The sequence below is a fragment of the Aricia agestis genome, chromosome Z (assembly GCF_905147365.1).
Source record: "Aricia agestis chromosome Z, ilAriAges1.1, whole genome shotgun sequence".
Lineage (NCBI taxonomy): Eukaryota > Metazoa > Arthropoda > Insecta > Lepidoptera > Lycaenidae > Aricia > Aricia agestis.
The window spans coordinates 20,868,288-20,888,227 of NC_056428.1; the positions used below are offsets into that span (position 1 = coordinate 20,868,288).

Consider the following 19,940-nt stretch of genomic DNA (forward strand, 5'->3'; position numbering starts at 1 on the left):
CATTTCTAAGTTTGTATGGATTTGACAAATCTGCGACGTCTCGCGCATTTGAAATCTGTCAATTCAGTACAAATTTAGAAATGCATCTACGCGTCGCGTTACGGTCTGATTTAAAGAACGCCTAGAACGCGAACAAACTACGTAGTTCCCCCATCTGCCTAGAAGTCAACTTCTCTGATAGTACACATATACATACGTATATACAGACATAGAGTTCACGCGTCACAACCAATGTCAGACCTATTATGTTCAATAACTGTGACTCCGCTGACCTATAAGGTCTATAATAAGTGACATCATAACGAGGAATGCCTCGAAATATGAAAGTGGATGACCCAAAAGTAATATTCAGCTCTATCACCTATTAACAGAGTCCATAATCGATAGCGTGATATATGTTAACGTGTATGTTACATAGCATAAATTACCAGTTTCGATGTGAATACGGTGTATGGTACACGTTTTATGTGCTTTGGATTTTCTAATCAAACGAGTTTTAAAAAAAAGAAAGTGAGTATTCAATTACAACGTCTATACTGTTTAAAAATATATTAAAATAATATATCGTCTTAAATATTATTCAGATTTAGTTGAGACTTGAGACTTGAGCCAAACTGTTAGTTGTGTTTGAGATGAAGAACAGTTATTTATGATATTTATATTTTTGGAATGCGCAGTCGCAGAGATTGCTCCAAAATGTGAATATGAAATGTTTATGTTTTTTAATTTTAAATTTTAATATATTTTTATATTTAAATATTTTATAAGGTCATGTTTTCATCGCTTTGCGAATTTGCGTAGGTATATATTATGCTTGCGATTGTACTTCTCATATTTAAATACTGTATTAAGCAAAATAAGCTTTTTCACTTTTATAGTATTATGCTACAATTAATGATGTACGTTTATTTTGTATACTTTGTTATTTAAAATATTATAAGTAATATAAGTAAGTAGACATTATATAAGGGATAATCTATTTTCTTCAAGTTATGCGAGAGTGGAAAAATTAAGATTCTGCCTCGATTCTTGCGGGCTGATTTTTTATTCTCGTTTGTCTGGTTTACAATATACTTATATTATATACCTACTATAGAGAAAAACTCAGGATATGCTAAGAAAATATTATTCTCTGAATTTCCTACTCTTTAGCCTCCCCAGAGAGAGAGGAGACCCCAAATATTAAGAGCCTAAGAGTCAAATGGGCACAGTCCGCACAGCCCACCCCAGAATGATTTTGGCCCACCCCCGAATGTTTTTTTAATTTTGCCTATAAGAATGGTTCTTTTTCATCATTCGGCTCATTCTCATTCTGCATTGAGATTATATCTCAATTGTTTTCTGTGTTCTTCATTTTCCTTTAAACATGTAGAGCTAACTACCCCATAGTTGGCAGTCATCTTATTATTATAAGCACCTTAATTATTTTTTTTTCATTATAAAATAGTAGGAAAGCCAACAAAAGGTATATTCTATAGTGTAAAGTAGGTTTAATATAAACTAAAGTGCCAATATTTTGGTATTTGACCATTATAATTCGATTTTACATAATATTATGTTTCCTCTCTACCGAGAAGACTCGGCTCAGAAGTGCGTAATATTATAATTAAAGTGAAATCACGTTTGCAGATAACATGCAATTAGTGATAACGTTGAATGAGTTATTATCACACAATAACACCACTCATCTTGCACTTCACATTTTGTCCCTTTATGGGCGTCAAAGATTAGTTAAATCACCATAAGTTGGTTCGAGTTTTATAAAGAACTATAATTATGACGCACGCAACAGCTTCGCTGCGCCATAATCGTCTATATGTATAACCTTAAACATCTCTGGGATAAAAAGTATCCTATATCCTTTCCTCAAAGTATCTCTAAAACCAGCGATATAGGTTCAGCGGTTTGGGCGTGAAGAGTTAACAGACACACAGACAAACAGACACACGTTCGCATTTAAAATAGGTCTTAGTATGGAAGTATTGATCTTTACACAGGATGTAACAAAACAAAGTTCAAAAAGGAATCATAGATACACACCCTAAAATTTATTATATTTTATGGTTTGTAATGTGTATCTATGATTCTTTAAACAGGGTGTAACAAAGTAGCAGCGCTGAAAGAGCAATTTTTTTGTGATTTGTCACATTTTGTGTGGCCAAGCGCCACATAGAAAAGTTTAAAAAGGTTTAAAAAAGTTTAAAAAAGCTCAACGTTGCTACTGGGAAATAATTTCGTCATAATGCTTAAAATTGTATGTGAATAAGGAGAAAAATCGTGTAAATAAATAAAAATACTTTCAAGCACGAAGTATTTTTTTACTCATAAATGCGATTGTGTTTCTAATTCATATTATAATGTAGATTGTTTCCCTATGTAGGTAAGTATTTTCATCATGTTTTGTGTTTCAACTTCGCGCCTAAGCACGCACTTTTATACTTGTAAGTATTTTCTGCTTGTACTAGGGCGCAATACTTTGAAATGAAAACCTGATATTAAAACTACCATACTACTGCCATAGTATACCTTGGTGCAAAATCTTACTTTCTAGTAGTATATGCTTAGGATACTTCTCATTAAACCAAAGTCACCATATTATCAGCTTTTTATATAAATTTTGAGGAGTTTCCTCGATTAGTCATGGATCCCATCATCGCTTTTGTAAACATAAAATTGGAGTGAAACCTAATACAACAAAATAAACATTTTGATAATCGGTTTTAAAAAACATATCCACAGCCGCACATAATATAACCTCTTCCTTTTTAGAAGTCGGTTTAAAAGTCATGAGGATGTCTTTGAGAAATCGCCTTGTTGATTGATCGTGTATAAAATATCCTTGTTACCATCACGCGCCAGATGTTTTGTGTCTTTGGTTACGAAGGTTACTGGTTTTGTTTCACGCTTGCTCAAATTACTTACTCGCGAATTTTGAACAAAATCTTTAAAGAAACCTAAAACTGACTTTCAAACCAACAAACTTAAACTTTATTGTGCACAAAAAGGTCAAAAACAAAGGCCGGCAACACACCTGTAATTCTCCTGATCTTGCGAGTGTCTATCGGCGACGGTCGTTGGTTTCCATCATTTGCTCGTTTAACCCCTGATTTATATTCTATAAAAAACATAAAAATAACAAACAAACAATAACAACTTATAACTGTAACCTATCAGAGTCAGACATCAGACATGTGGCCACTCTTTATTGCTCTAATACTGGTTTCTCGCATATTAATCCCGGAAAAAAGTACGTTTTTCCGTTCATATTCTGGTTAAACGGTAAAAGTGTAAAGCGAACACCATCTATTCCACAAAATTTATATTATGTATTCATAATTGTAGATCATTATTAAGTATAATTTTATTTTATTTGATAATCCATAGGCGACTGGAATATTATGAGCTTAATTTTCTACCTCAATGGCAAATTTTGATGGTAGATTTTCAAAAAATATACTTGAATATTGGATAAAATATGTTTCACACACAGAATCAGCCGCTACAAGGAAAAAACCGGCCAAGTGCGTGCCGGGCCACGCGCAATATAAGGTTCCGTAGTATCGCTAGTTTTTGATAATTTTTGTATGGTCAATGAATGTACATTTAAAACGTGTTTTACACTACTAACAACAGCATCTGAGTTACGTTCAAAGGAATTTGAACGAAAAGTGCCTTTATACTTCGCCGAATAAATTTTTTTAGTTGATCGACTATAACTCAAAAACTTTTGAAGTCTAGCCGTGATAGTTTTCCTTTTAAATTAAGCATATTTAATACTCCCGTGAAGTCAAAGTCAAAGTCAAAAATTTTTATTCAGAATAAGTTTTTTCAAACGTTTTCCGAACGTTGTTGCTACTGGGGCCTACCACCGGTTCGGGAACTAAACCGGCGAGCAGAACCGGCGTAAGAAACTCGCAGGGGGCCATCTTTTACCAAAAAGATGGAAAATTACAATGTCATTATGACTAAATAAGAAATAAAAAAACTAAATACAACCAGTGTACAATATTACAATAAAATAATATACAGAAACAGCTCTGCAGGGGGCGACCTTATTCCCACGGTGTACTATCATTCATGAAATCAGTAACCTTATAGTATGCTTTGGTACACAAACGTTCTTTAACAACTTTTTTAAATTTATTAATTGACAGATTTTGAACGTTTTCTGGGATTTTATTATAAAGGCGTATACATTGACCTTTAAAAGAATTTTTGACTTTAGTAAGTCTAGTAACCGGAATTTCAAGCTTAGGTTTATTACGAGTATTTCTCCCATGGGTATCACATTTTTTCTTGAATTCATATATATTCTTTTTAACATATAATACATTTGATAGGACATATTGAGAAGCAACAGTTAAGATTCCAGTTTCCTTAAATTTTTCTCTAAGTGAAGTATTACGGGCTAGCTTATAGATTGCCCGAACAGCTCGCTTCTGCAGCACAAAAATTGTATTTATATCTGCAGCATTGCCCTACAGCAAAATGCCGTAGGACATAATACTATGAAAGTAACTAAAATACACTAGACGTGCTGTTGTTTCATCAGAAAATTGTCTTATCTTACTTACTGAATATGCTGCTGAACTGAGTCTGTCGGCCAACCCAGCAATATGAGGGCCCCACTGAAGCTTGGAATCTAGTGTTATACCTAAAAATACAGCTGTATCCACTAGTTCCATAGTATCACCATTTAAGAGCACATTGGTTTCCGTTTGCCTTACATTGGGCAGTGTGAATTTAATACATTTGGTTTTTTTTACTATTGAGTAAAATATTATTAACGCTGAACCAATGTACAATCTTTGAGAGAGCATTATTTACTTCGTCATAACTCATAACACGCATTAAGCCGTTTGATATTGAATGTAAGCGATGTATCATCAGCAAATAATACTATCCCATGTTTATCTTTGATTAAGAATGGCAGGTCATTTATATAAATAAGAAATAGGAAGGGTCCTATAATAGACCCCTGTGGGACCCCTATTTCAATTTTAGCACCAGCAGATTTTTTACCATTTATCTCAACCCTCTGAGTTCTGTTTGACAAGTACGATTTTAGGAGGGCAAGTGCTGTGCCTTTTATGCCATAGTGACAGAGTTTCCTGACCAATGTTTTGTGTTGCACGCAGTCAAAAGCCTTTGAGAGATCGCAAAAAACTCCTAGAGCATCCTGCGACGCCTCCCAGGCATTAAAAATACTACTGATCAATTCAACGCCTGCGTCTGTAGTAGACCGTCCCTTTGTAAATCCAAATTGTTTATTATGTAAAATATTATTTATATTAAAGTGCGTTATTAATTGATTCAGTATTATCTTTTCATAAATTTTACTCAATCTGTGTAAGATAGATATAGGTCGGAAATTATGGGTCCGACTTACTACCAGATTTAAAAAGAGGTAAAACTTTACTGTGTTTCATTAGATCAAGAAATATGCCACTTTTTATACAATCATTAAAAATAGTCGCTAAGTAGGGCGCGATAACATCGATTATAGATTTAATAACTTTCATTGATAGGCCCCACAAGTCGGTAGTGTTCTTAATATTTAATAAATTAAAAGTTTTTATAATGTCTTGAGGACCTACTTCTTTAAATCTAAAATCGATATCACATTCATTTAAATTTTCTTTAAGTAACAATAGAGCATCATCAGGTGAGTCCTTTAAACCTAGAGATATTATTGATACCTTTAAATTGTTGAATATTAAAAATACTACTGATCTCTGGGGCATGTCTACAAAAATTATTAAATCGATAATTGACATCATAGCTCCTCATCTGGCAATAATTTTCAATGACTGCATTAAGAGTGGTGTTTTTCCTGACTTAATGAAGCACAGTAAGGTCGTACCTTTATTTAAAGCGGGAATTAAATCAGATCCGACTAATTACCGGCCTATTTCGATTTTACCGACTCTTAGTAAAATATTTGAAAAAATAATTTTACAGCAATTACTGTTACATTTTAATTTAAATAATTTATTACACAATAACCAATACGGTTTTACTAAGGGTCGTTCCACAACGGATGCTGGTATAGGTCTTCTTTGTAGCATATTTGAAGCTTGGGAGGAGTCACAGGATGCCTTAGGTATTTTTTGTGACCTCTCTAAGGTATTTGACTGTGTCGAGCATGCTACTTTAGTCAAAAAATTGCACCACTATGGCATAAGGGACTCAGCACTCAGCCTTTTGACTTCTTACCTCAAAAATAGGACTCAAAGGGTTGAAGTTAATAGTAAAAGATCCAATGGGACCAAAATAGAATTAGGTGTACCACAGGGATCCATTTTAGGACCATTTCTTTTTCTCATCTACATTAATGACTTACCTTATCTAGTTAAGGATAATGAGATAGTACTTTTTGCTGATGACACTTCACTTATTTTTAAAGTGAAGCGACGGCAGTCAAATTACGACGAGGTAAATAGTGCTCTCTCAAAAATAGTACATTGGTTTAATGTTAATAACTTACTTTTAAACTCTAAGAAAACCAAATGTTTAAAATTTACTTTGCCCAATGTTAGGCAAGTTCAAACCAATTTACTATTAAATGATGAGAAAATGAATTTGGTGGACTCCACTATATTCTTAGGCATTACATTAGATAGTAAATTACAGTGGGGTCCTCATATTGCTAATCTTGCAGGTAAGCTCAGTTCTGCAGCATATGCAGTCAGAAAAATTAGGGAAATTTCTGATGAAGACACGGCAAGACTAGTTTTTTTAGTTATTTTCACAGCAGAATGTCTTATGGTATCCTTTTATGGGGAAACGCTGCCGACATCAATACAATTTTTGTGCTGCAGAAGCGAGCTATACGCTCAATTTATAAAATGTCAGCTTTTGAATCTCTGAGAGAAAAGTTTAAAGAAATTGGTATTCTAACTGTTGCTTCTCAATACATTTTGGATAATGTATTGTATGTTAGAAAGAATTTAACTAAATTTAAAACTAAAAGTGATAGTCACGGTAGAAACACTAGAAATAGGCACAAGCTGGAAATACCAGTGATCAGACTTAGCAAAATAAGTAAATCTTTTAAAGGTCAATGTATACGCCTTTACAATAAAATCCCGGAAAACGTTCAAAATCTATCAATTAATAAATTTAAAAAAGTAATTAAAGAACGTTTGTGTGCCAAAGCCTACTATACGGTCAAAGATTTCCTAAACGATAGCACATCTTGGGAGTAGGATGGCTGCTTGCAAGGCTGCTTCTACATTTATTATATGTGACTTACAATTGTGTATTCATATTGTATAGATTAAGTTATTTACATTGTAAATTTTATTTTTTTAAAAGACAAATTTTCCACTTTTTTACTAAAAAGTGGCCCCGTGCGAGTTTCTTACGCCGGTTCTTCTCGCCGGGTTAGTTCCCGAACCGGTGGTAGGCAACATGTAGTTCAACATTCTGAAAATATTTGATTCAAATTTATTCAGAAATAAAACAATTTTTATTTATTTTTATTTATTCCTTTAAGTTTCTTGTAATCGAAACTAGAATGTCAGCAAAAAATTTCTCAAAAGCAGTCGCAACATCATTGTCGGAAGTTATATTTTTGTTATCTATATTTAATTTAAAATCTGAGTTGTGACTGGCGACTCTTCCAGTTTCACTTGCTATTATTTGCCATGTTGTCTTTACTTTATTTTTTGAATTCTTAATTTTATTTCTAATTTGAATAGATTTTGCAGCCTTGCAACTTGCTTAAATATTTTAGAATATAATCTTACATAGTTTTTAAAGTGTTCACTTTGATTTACAGTTCTTTCATTATAAAGATTATACAATTTTAATCTGCTTTTCATAATACCTGGTGTAGCCCATTCACTAAATTTACTCTTATTATTTTTGCCAACTGTTTTAGAGGTGAAGGTGGTATCAAAATTGTTTTTAATTAATTTGAAAAGTTTACCAAATGTCATATCAGGGCTACTATGATATTCTAAATTTCCAATCTTAGATATAATTTCACCCCTAAACCTCTCAATACGTTTATCATTAATTGGGATACAAGTATGTTTGTTTTTACATACTTTTTTGAAATTTTTATTCATGGGGAAAATAGCTCGCTGTCCACAGTGATCAGAGCTTAGTATGTTTATCACTTCTTTATTTAAGGGGTCTAAATTGGTAAAAATATTATCAATGCATGTAGCAGAGTTGCCACTGATCCTTGTGGGTTCAAAAAACAAGTATGTCAAATTACATGATTTTAACAAAGAAGTAAATCTAACAGTGGTCGAATTATTGTCTAAAATATTTATATTAAAATCACCCCAAAATAATTTTTTTTCACATTTCCAGAAGCAAGCTCTTCAATTTTTTCCACTTTAAAACTTAATATTTCACAAACGGATCCCTAAATCGGAAAATGATCTATAAATACTCATAGTATTTTTTAAAAATCTATCCAACGACACCCCACACGATGGAGTGGACGCGAAAAAAATAATTCATCCCCGCTTGATGTGTTACATACACATCAATGATGTGTTACATACACATCAAGCGGGGATGAATTATTTTTTGTGGTGAGGTACCATAAAAAATATTTTTTTAAGATTTCATGTACCATTTTGTCGGAATCATTAATGTGTGCATTCATACCAAATTACAGCTATGTAGGTCCTATAGTCTCTGAGCAAAACCGCGGACAGACAGACAGACAGACGGACAGGCAGACGGACAGACAGACGGACAGACAGACGGACAGACCGACGGACGGACAGACCGAAACTAGAAGGGTTTAACTATAAGGATAAATTGTTGACTACAGAACCCAAAAAGGATCAAAATGTTTTATTCCAATTACCCGTATTGCTAGAGTCAATTTCTTTTCTCACTTTTTGCCATCAGATTCTGGTAGACCTAATAGGTACTTACAGAGAAGTTGATTCCTAGGCAGATGGGGGACCTACGTAGTTTGGTCGCGTTACGTCAAATCCAACCAACAGATCACAATTAACATTATATTGACATGATCCGACCGAATGACGTTGGTCTGTCAATTGCCTAGGAATCAATTTCCTCGATGGTACATCTTACATATGTTCAGTTTTCCGTCACTATGGCGATTCCCAGAATATAATATTGAAGCCATAATATCTAACAGCTGTTGTCTAATGTCCGGATGTACGACAGGATATTCATTATTATTTTTGTACCTTACCCAGGCCATTACCTTGTCAAAATTCTTGTGATTTTAGTACGGTACCTATTGATTTTTACCTACTGACCACAGAAATTATGCACTTTGCCAATTAAAAATACTGATCGGATACAAAAATACAAAAATCTAATCACCCCAGTCAACTTAGACCAAAATTCTCCTGTAACCTTGCATAAATTCGCACCAAGCTGAAAATCGGCAATATTGTTAAGAATGTGATTACGAATGAAAGTCCCCAATAATAAATCATATTGTGTGCTAAATTTTTTATTCAAGGTCAAAGGTCCAAAAAATTAGTTTTTCACAATTTTTGGCGAAACCGTAAGATTTTTCATAAAAATACCTTAGATAAAATTTGTAGGCCATAAAATTGTCTACAAAAATGAAATAATACTTTTTTCATACAAGTCACCGTTTTTAAAATACAATTAAAAAAGTTGTATTTCTCATAATATGCATGAGTGTACGCTTTGTAGACAATATTGTATGCCTATACCTATTACCATAAATATCTGTGTCTGTCTGTTTTCATAATTTCTTTTATGTTATCTCTTTTTATGTCTATGTCTAGTTTTTGGTTAGTCTCCCAGCGTATTACTTCGAATATACGGCAGTCTACTAAGCAGTGCATCGCTGCTTGTATGGATGTATTGTCGCATGTACTATTAAGTATCAGAGAAGTTGATTTCTAGGCAGATGGGGGATCTACGTAGTTGGATCGCGTTATGTCAAGCCCAGCCGATAGATCACAATAATTTACATGAAATTGATATGATCCGACCAAATGACGTTGGTCTGTCAACTGCCTAAGAATCAATTTCCTCTATGGTACATAATTGGCTGTTTTGCTTTATTTTGAACCTCTCAGGGTACTCTTCAAATCCGCCGTATCCAGTAAGTCATTGGGTTGCAATGTTGTCTTTGTTTATTTTGGAGAGTATCTTGTGAGATTCTTTTAGGTATTCGAAGAATAATTGTATTGTTTTGCCTGATCTTTCTTCGTTGTATTATTGCTGATATTTGTCTACAGTGGATTGCCTTATGTAGTATTTCACCGCGCTTATTGGGACTGCGTCGTATGCCGGAGCTGTTTTGGCTTTCGTAGCCTTTTTGGCAAGGTGGTCGGATCTCCCGTTCCCCTCCAAGCCAATATGTGCCATGATCAAGTACCAGCTGATTTCCAAGATGTTTTCTCTTATTTGGTCTTTAATTGCAACTGCTACTGGATTGATGTTGTTTAGATCTGGAGGGCCAATCTTGAATCAGAGACTATGTTGGCTTTCTTAGCTTTCTTTTTTGGAAGTAATTGTATGGCTCTTAGTATGGCTGCCAGTTCCGCCTGGTACAGTAATCTGCCAGTTTGATCTTAGCTATGTTTGTTTCACTATTGTTAGTCCAGCAACTGACGGCAGCTCCCACCTTTTCGCCCAGTTTGCTGCCGTCAGTGTACAGGGTTGGGATGGATTCTGGTAGCTTGGTTACTTCAGTGATCCAGTCGATGGTAAGTGGTTCTCTTTTGGCTGGGTGTGGGAGATCAAATGGGTGGACCCTGCGTTCTATGGGTCTGTCCGCGAATTGTGTCAGTGGTTTGCCCCTTTTTGCTCTGTACAATTCAGCATTCTCCACGATTCTGTAGCGCAGTGGAATTGTGCCACTGATCATCGAGCTGGCCATGAGGGATGTTGTTCGATGGGCCTTTGACATCAAGATGGTGAACATGCGGTTTAATCGGTCAACTCTTTTCCTGATGTCCTTTCGCTCGATGGCCGGTTCCCATTAGTTTGCTGCATTTGGGTTCGACAACAGCCGTGTACTCGTATAGAGCTTTTATTATCTCTGGGTACAAACCCCACGTGGCTCTGCAGGCACTGGATATTTTTCTGTAGATGTTTATGACCTTATCATTGACATTCTCTATGTGTTTTTTGAAAGTGAGCTTATGGTCAATGGTAAGGCCGAGCAGTTTTAGGTGGTCAGAGAAGACTATTGTTGTACCACAGAAGGTTATTTTTGGTGTGTCATTTTTTACCAGGGTTCCGTACCCAAAGGGTAAAAACGGGACCCTATTACTAAAACTTCGATGTCTGTCCGTCTGTCCATCTATCCGTCAGTCCGTCTGTCCGGTTGTCTGTCTCCAGGCTGTATCTCAAGAACCGCTATACTAATAGCTAGACTTCTGAAATGTTCACAGAGTGTGTATTTGCCGCTATAACAATAAATGCTAAAAATAAAATAAATTGATTATTATTTATGAGGGGCTCCCATACAACAAAGGTTTTTTTTTGCAATTTTTTCCTCCATATCAATAACGGCAACACATTAGGCACTTGAAATGTTCACAAAATACTCAGTTGTATTAATGTACTTTAATAATAATTAATAATAACAATAAAACAAATTAAATAATTAAGGGGGGGGGGGGGGGCCTCCTATACAAAAAACACAATTTTTTGCCTCTTTTTGCTATATAGTGGTACGGAACCCTTCGTGCGCGCGAGTCCAACTCGCACTTGGTCGATTTTTTATTTGTTTTTATTACTGCCTGGGTTTTATGTGCAGCAAATTTTAGTTTGTTCTCTCTGCCCCACTTCTCTATCTCCTCAAGTGCCTTACTTGCTCTATCTTGGACCTGTGTGGCGTCCGTTCCGGCTGCGACTAGAACGAGGTCGTCCGCGAAAGCTTGGAGGTGTGCCTCAAGGTTTTCAGCTGCTTCTAGAAGGGGGTCCATTATTATATCCCACATCGGGGGTCGTCCCGCTGAGCCTGGACACAACCTTTCTCCGTCTCCTTCGTAATTGTGTGTCCAGCGTAGGTAAACTTTATCTTCCTCTCTTTTAGGTAATAGTCAAAGGTTCTGCTCAGGTGTTTGTTTTCTTTTTTAACTGGAGTTTAATTTGTGGCCACCATGCATTGTCGAACGCCCCCTCAATGTCCAATGAGATGAGGACCACTATTTTCCGTTTTTTAACCTCGTCTCTCACTAGTTCTATTGCATCGTAATGGGCGTCTTACCTTATAAAATAGGTTTTTATCTGCTTTTTATATGGATAAGTGCATTAATTGTTTAATAAACAATAAGTAGTAAATTATATTGACTTTCTTAAAACACCTAAGCGAAGTTCGCGGGGTCAGCTAGTATCTACTTATTATAATAATAATTGATTTGTTTATAATAATGATATAATAATATCTATGGACGCTTCACACCAGATAAGTCTGGCCCCGTGCTTAGTACCCGAAGGACTTGTGTTACGGAAATATATTTAATACTTTTTTTTTCTATACATAATCTATACTAATATTATAAATGCGAAAGTATCTCTGTCTGTCTGTCTGTCTGTCTGTCTCGCTTTCACGCCAAAACTACTGAACCGATTGTAATGAAATTTTGTACACAGATAGTCTAAAGCCTGAGAAAGGACATAGGCTACTTTTTAACTGGAAAAGGGGGTTGTAAGGGGGTGAAAATGCGTAAATTTGGTCAAATTAAGTTAGTTCCAAAAACTCAAAATAGATGGCGCCAAGAGTCCCCTAGATCGCGCTATTGCTTGCTCTTGCGTATTTCTATAAGAGGTGGTACCATGTCAAACTAGGTTTTTCGATTCTTTCGATTGTTTTACACGTTATTAACTAAGAACTCACCTACCAACTTAGATTATATCAAATTCAAAAACAACAGCACCAAAACTACTGAACCGATTGTAATGAAATGTTGTACACAGATAGTCTAAAGCCTGAGAAAGGACATAGGCTACTTTTTAACTGGAAAAGGGGGTTGTAAGGGGGTGAAAATGCGTAAATTTGGTCAAATTAAGTTAGTTCCAAAAACTCAAAATAGATGGCACCAAGAGTCCCCTAGATCGCGCTATTGCTTGCTCATGCGTATTTCTATAAGAGGTGGTACCATGTCAAGCCAGGTTTTTCGATTCTTTCGATTGTTATACACGTTTTTAACTAAGAACTCACCTACCAACTTAGATTATATATGAAATTCAAAAACAACAGCACCAAAACTACTGAACCGATTGTAATGAAATGTTGTACACAGATAGTCTAAGGCCTGAGAAAGGACATAGGCTACTTCTTACTGGAAAAAGGGGTTGTAAGGGGGTGTTTATGCGTAAATTTGGTCAAATTAAGTTAGTTCCAAAAACTGGAATAGATGGCGCCAAGAGTCGCCTAGATCGCGCTATCGCTTGCTCATATGTATTTCTATAAGAGGTGGTACCATGTTGAGTTAAGATTTAGATTCTTTCGATTGTTATACATGATATTAAATAACTCACGTACCAACATAGAAATCAGAAACAACTGTCTACCAATAATAAATACTAAGGCCCGATTCGACCAAACTTGAAGTTACACGAGTATAACTATCATGAGAATAATTTTACTCCTTTAATTTACTCTAGGGTATAATCGTTTGCATTTTACCAAGTTACTCAAAGAGTATGAAATAAAATGTCAATTATACTCCAGTTTGGTCGAATCCACCCTAAATAGTTTAATGGCCTATGGGTATTGGCTATTGGGCAAAGCTAAAGTTGTGTAATGCATTATGCAGCTAAGTTGTGTGAAGCTAAATAAGCTTTAAAAGGTATAAAAAAGTTTAATTTTAAAAAAATCATATTATGTGCACACTACACGGCTGTTTTGGGTATTTTGATTTAAGGGGTACCAGGGTTTTAAAAAGCTTTTGACACCAATTTTATTGACACCGCGCGCTATAAACTGAAGTCCACGCGGACGAAGTCGCGGGCAACAGCTAGTATTATATATTTTAAGATTTTTATTATGTTATACACATATTTAATACACATCCATGACCCAGGAATTTTGAAAACCTTTTGTTCCGTCGGCGGGATTCGAATCCGCGATCCTTGGCTTGAGCTACCAATAGGCCAATATTAAAGCCCACCAACTGAGCCACAGAGGTCGTCAAAGTCTTCGTCGCTTATAGAATTAATCGTTGATTTTATTCTTTCAGACATAACATTGCACTGGCGCCGATAATGAAAAAAGCTGGCCAATCCACAGCCAAAAGTGGATCTGGCCACATTGGCAAAAGCGGGTCAAAACTAAAACCTGGCGGTTCAATGGGGAGCGGTACAAAAATAGGATCGAGCAGTGGAAATATTGGCACCAGCAGTACAAAAATCGGCGGAAAACTTGGTTCCAGTCCAAAAACTTCTACTTTCCAGCCTACCTCACAAAAGAGCTATGCGCCCCCATCATTCACTCCATCGAAGGCTGGAAAATCATCCACGAGTTTTGGAATTATATGGCTACCAATGAAAAAAAGGAATAAATACAAAGATGCAAGTTTTAACTCAAACAAAAACGAGCGATCACCAGAAAAAAGGCCAACCATGTACGGGTTGTAAGTATATTTTAATTACTATTGACTGAAAATTAATAAAAATAATTATAGTAAGTAGGTATACAGGCTGTAACAAAAATAAGTGATAATACTTTAGGGTGTGTACATGTTCCTTATAGAGAGTTCACTGTGAAAGTAGCAGCGCTGAAAGACGAACATATTTTTTCATTATTGTATGGGGAAACTCGTGACGCTCGGGCCCTTGCCTTAAAGGTACCTAAGTATAAAAGTTTTAATAGCTATTGCCTTAAAAATATTCAATTGCCTCAAAAATAAAAATGAACATTAAGGGTGAAGCCAAACGAGCGTTGTGAGTAATTATTGTGAGTCGCCGAATTTCGGCTGGCAGAAATTCTGCTGACTGCTGCATTCAGTTTCATACAAAAGTCCTGTTTGATTCACACTCGGAGCGTAATTTTGTGAGTCACGATTTGTATGAAAAGATATTATTTACGCGACCGAAAATCTGCGACTCACGACTCACAAAATTATACTTGTTTGGCTTCACTCTTATTTATTTTTATAATTATTAACCTTCAATTATTTAATGAAGATTTTGACAGAATATAATGTATGAGCATTATGTCAAAATTTTGAATTAAGTAGGTCCACTCTGAGTGCGGCAGTCAGTTAGGGTAAGTTAACTATTTCCACCTTCTTTAGGCTTTAGCCCGTCATCGCGTGGCCATTTTGTGCTTATTTTCATACAAGTAGTGTGCGTTTATTTCCTTGAATATTTCTATTTGTCGATTATTTCGAAGCACATTATGATACAGGAAAGAAAGTCAATTAGTTCATGATATCGATTAACTATAGTTAAAGTGATGAGAATCCGTAAACACACGTAGAAAGCTATGCAATTTTTATAGCCAAATTATTAATTTATGTGACATTTTTAGCACTAATGCTTTATATAGCACAAATAAGGGATTAATAAACTTATAAATTATCTTTTTAGCTTACAAAAATATTGAAAAGCCCAAACAACGTTGTTCAAAACTTACGTTTTTAATGTTAAATCCACGTGTTTGAGGCATTCTTTGACCATTCTTATGGTTTATTATTTAGCGGAACCACAAAACTCAACAATATCTAGCATTAAATGTCCACTAAAAACCTTTATTAAAACTTTTATTACATGAAATATGCAGACCGACTCCTTTGTTATGTCCTAGTAAGTAGGACATAACATTGCACGCTTTTGACGCTTTTACATCGATATGAGACTCTCTCCAGTCTATAGTTAAGTACCTCAATGATACAAGTTACAACCAACTCCACGGTGTGTTCCGAAACTCGTTTCAGTATAACTAGCAGTGCAGTTTGACAGATTTTTATTGGTTCCCGACTTCCGAGACGTCAGATTGGTCAATCCAGTATACTGGAATAAGTAAAAGAACGCTTCCCCTTACCAGGGTTGCCAGATTGGGGGTTTTTTCGCAATTCTGGGGAAAAATTTGACTCTAGGCGAAAATTTGGGGAAACAGTATCTTTGGGGAAATGTTTGGGGAAAATAAATGCACTGTGGGGATTTTTTGGGGTTAGCACTTCTAAAAAACATAGCAAACAAATGAAACGAACGTCCTTTTCATTCGATTAACATCCTGGCAAATATGCAAGAATTCAGAGCCATTTAAAAAAATGTCTAGCTAGTCTATGACTGATTCTGTCTTGTCTATCTCTGGCTGGGTTTGTTGTTTGTTTTGGTTTGTTTGGTGGAGTGCGTAAAAGGCCTGACAGACGTACGAACTTAAATTACGCGGGTTTTAAGTTCGCGAACTTACTCGGCTCGCGTCGGTGACACACGAGAATCGCTCACAGTGGATTACCATGCCCCCAGGCTCGCGGCTCTTTGCTGACACACAGGCGATTAAGATTGTCGAGCCATAAGTACGCGTACTTACTCGCACGTCTGTCACCCCCTTAAAAAAATTGTCTCTTTGGTCGAGCGAGCGACCCTGTGTTGTGTATCTGTTTAGCTGTCGAGTGATGAGTGATCGAAACTACTAAGACTGGGTTGCACCAGAGGCGTGGGTAAAGTTAAAGTTATAGTTATAGTTAAGGTAAATTTAACTTTAACTTTACCCTTAACTTTGCCCGGAGAAATTGACAGATGACAGCTGATCCAACAAGGTTATACAAGCGCGTGGGCGGGGGCGCTGCTGGTAAAGGAGAACTGTCAAAAATTGCGGCTTTTGTATGATGACAGCGTTATTGCACCAACTAACTTTAACTTTAACTGTAACTTTAACTTTGACTACAGTGCAAAATGTCAAATCTTTGGGTAAAGTTAAAAATGGACGCCATCAAGACGCCATATTTAACTATAACCATAGAGCTCGACAAGGTTTTAAATGCATGTGGCGAAAAAAGGAAGTAACGCTGTCATCATAAAAAAGCCGCAATTTTTGACAGTTCTCCTTTACCAGCAGCGCCCCCGCCCACGCGCATGTATAACCTTGTTGGATCAGCTGTCATCTGTCAATTTCTCAGGGCAAAGTTAAGGGTAAAGTTAAAGTTAAATTTACCTTAACTATAACCATAACTTTAACTTTAACTTTACCCACGCCTCTGGTGTAACCCAGTCTAAATCGAACAAAAGGAGTTTCAATTTTTTATTCGGTTTTTTTTTCTGTAACAAAGCGATTCGGGATTTTTTTTTTGAAAACGTATCATTTTGGGGAAATATAAAAATCAGTTTGGGGGAAATCGTAAAATTGCATCTGGCACTTACCCTGCCCTTACCCAAATCAAAGATGGCAGCGAAGTTTGAAAAATGACTGAAAGAGATTTTTTTTAGTTTTATATAATTTTATGTGATACAAGTTAATACAAAGTACTCAGTATTTTAAAATCGTAGTGTTAAAAAAGTTATATTATTATCTTACGCATATGTCGTACTCAAACCAAGCAAAAGTTTGATTAAAGTACTTGCTACCTATTTGTTTACGTTTACAAATAAAAAACAAAAACTGGTAAAGTTTCATGATCTTTAAAAATGCAAGAAAACAATAATTTTGAGACAGTCATAAGTAAGTGGCGGCGTATATCCGATGTCGAGAAAATAGAAAAAGCAGGCAAAGTCGAAAGGAAAGAGAATCTTATGGCTATAAGGTATTTTTCATTGCATCGTAGGTAATATGAGTAGAGGAGTTAGTGGCTATTGTTCAGTGAAACTTCGGTGTGAAATTTAAGATGAATTATTGTTCCGTTGCGAATTTATATTGCGCTTGTAGTCTTCTGTATTATTTTGTCATTATAATTTTGTGTGTCTTTGTGTGCTGTTGTGTGTAAGTACAAGTAACAATTTTTTTCAAGTATGCCTGGCGAGTCGAATCATGCACCATACTTGGACCATAAGAAGGAAGAAACAAGCTTAATAGTACCAGAGAGTAAAGCTAGTACTTCAGTGGCCGTCATAGGAGCAGGGGCTGCCACTGCTACAGAATTGTCTTCGGACAAAACGAGAACTGAAGAAAAGCAAGATTTAATTAAACATGAGGAAGAATCAAAGGTATAGTAATGTTTGTATTCCTCTGAATGGAACCATAACACTTAACCTTAGCAATGGTACCTATTTCACTGCTATGGTATACCTATATGTAACACTAAGGAATTCCTTAAGGTGCAGTGCCCAGAGGTTTTAACCTCCGAAAATTGTAATAGTAAATGGATTAAATGGATAGTTTTCGAGGTGTCATTTCCTTTTTTACACGAAGTATAACTTGCAAAGTTTACCAAAAGTTTTTTTTGTGCTTTTAATTTTTTAGTTATTTAATAAAAAAATAATATTTCACCACATGAAACCAGTCAAGGTAAAATATTTTTTTTCTTGTTCCTGTTATTTAATGACTCTTATCGGATTGTTTACATTAAAAATTAACCAAAAACACAATTTAAAAAAAAAAAGTTTGCTTTGCTAACCTAATTAAAATTATAAGATTTTTGCAAAGTTTTTAGAGATTAACGCTCGTTGTGACAAAGATAAAAGGTTTTGAGAGGATTTCAGGGTTGTAACGATAAGTGTTTATATTAAAACATTATAAAGTACTCAAAACTGTCAAGTACTTTAAAATGTTTTAATATCTCCACAAATCAACAGGCGGAGGTCAGCAACAGGCGGACCGCAAATGGTCAAATTTTGTACCGCAAAATATTGTAATGTATTTTATACCAAGTATCAATTAATAAATAGCTCATAGGTATATGTATGCCTTTATTAATTAATTTTAAGCTAAAGAGTGCTTTTTTCTGGACCTCGTTAAAATTTTCCCACAGTATCCGGACCCCACTAAAACTACTTGCCGACCCCTGCTCTAGGCACTCCACTATTAGTGTTACATATAAGTTATGTCATGTTCATGTTAAAAAGTATTCAAAGTTTTGGTAATACAGAATATGTGTTTAAAGGACCTTTCTCAAAGGTACTTTTACCCAGTACTTTAATTTGCCAGGACACTTAGTGCTGTATTTAAAAAAACATATATTTCAATAGTGATTAATCAATTTACAGGATGCTGCAGGTGATCATGACAAAACTGATGACTACTTAGACAATGATAAGGTCATAGTCAACGCTCCGAAACATACAAACGAAAAACCTGGAGACAATGTGGACAGCGTATTCTTAAGACCACCGCCACCACATAAACGGCGTCCATCACCACCCGCTAATGAAGAAGAGGAGGACTGTGGTATTAAATGCCTTTATTACACGCTGCAATGCTGTGATTGTGTCCTCATGTAAAGTGCCATTTTATTGTGCTTTCAGAGAAGTTTATTCATAGCCAGATGACGGGCCTACGTCATTTGGTCGGGTTATGTCAATTCAGTGTGTGTCCAAAAATACTAGGCCGAAAATACGTATATAAAATACATTGGCTGGGTTTGACATACTGCGACCAAATTACGTAGCTCCGACATTTGCCTATGACTCAACTTCTCTGATAGTACTATCAGAGAAATTTATTCATGAGCAGGTAGAAGACCTACGTGTTTTGGTTACTTTACATTACAGGACATTAAGCCAAACGACGTAGATCCACCATTTGCTATGAATCAATTTCTAAGATACAACTGCATTCTTAATGTCTCAGCAGTTTATAATAGCAATCTAGTGCTCTATTTGAGACATTAAGGGCATGTTTCACCACTTCCTGATAAGGCTATCCACCAATTAACTTGACAGATCAAGTATGCAGAATCTGTCAAAAAAGTTGTGAATAGCCTATTAGGCACTTTATCAGAAAGTGGTGAAACAGGCCCTTAGAATGGAGCTGTATGTTATAAACAGGGCCTTGTTTTAACTGTAAAGCTATATGCAGAATATATAACAGCTGGCTGACAATATAGCATTTAATATTTCTGCTG

General features: G+C 35.6%; 1 protein-coding gene across 5 annotated transcripts; it reads left to right on the top strand.

The window, feature by feature from the left end:
• Window positions 1–280: 280 nt before the first annotated feature.
• LOC121739507 lies at window positions 281–19,396 on the top strand. 5 transcript variants are annotated; one of them, XM_042132005.1, is made up of 4 exons: window positions 281–510; window positions 14,178–14,570; window positions 17,889–18,084; window positions 19,084–19,396. In XM_042132005.1, exons 1-4 carry the CDS (start codon window positions 452–454, stop codon window positions 19,315–19,317), a joined length of 882 nt encoding a protein of 293 aa, XP_041987939.1. In that variant the 5' UTR covers window positions 281–451; the 3' UTR covers window positions 19,318–19,396. The 5 variants fall into 5 exon arrangements, with proteins under 5 accessions (XP_041987939.1, XP_041987940.1, XP_041987941.1 ...); XM_042132006.1 differs by having other exon boundaries at window positions 458–514; XM_042132007.1 differs by lacking the exon at window positions 281–510 and adding an exon at window positions 10,486–10,691.
• Window positions 19,397–19,940: the final 544 nt, after the last annotated feature.

Bases quoted from the DNA above. Each gene is read 5' to 3' on its own strand.
- LOC121739507 (XM_042132005.1), top strand. From the start codon at position 452: ATGGTACACGTTTTATGTGCTTTGGATTTTCTAATCAAACGAGTTTTA. The intron at 511-14,177 runs GTGAGTATTCAA...TTATTCTTTCAG, and splicing joins CGAGTTTTAAAAAAAAGAAA to ACATAACATTGCACTGGCGC. The intron at 18,085-19,083 runs GTATAGTAATGT...ATCAATTTACAG, and splicing joins AACATGAGGAAGAATCAAAG to GATGCTGCAGGTGATCATGA.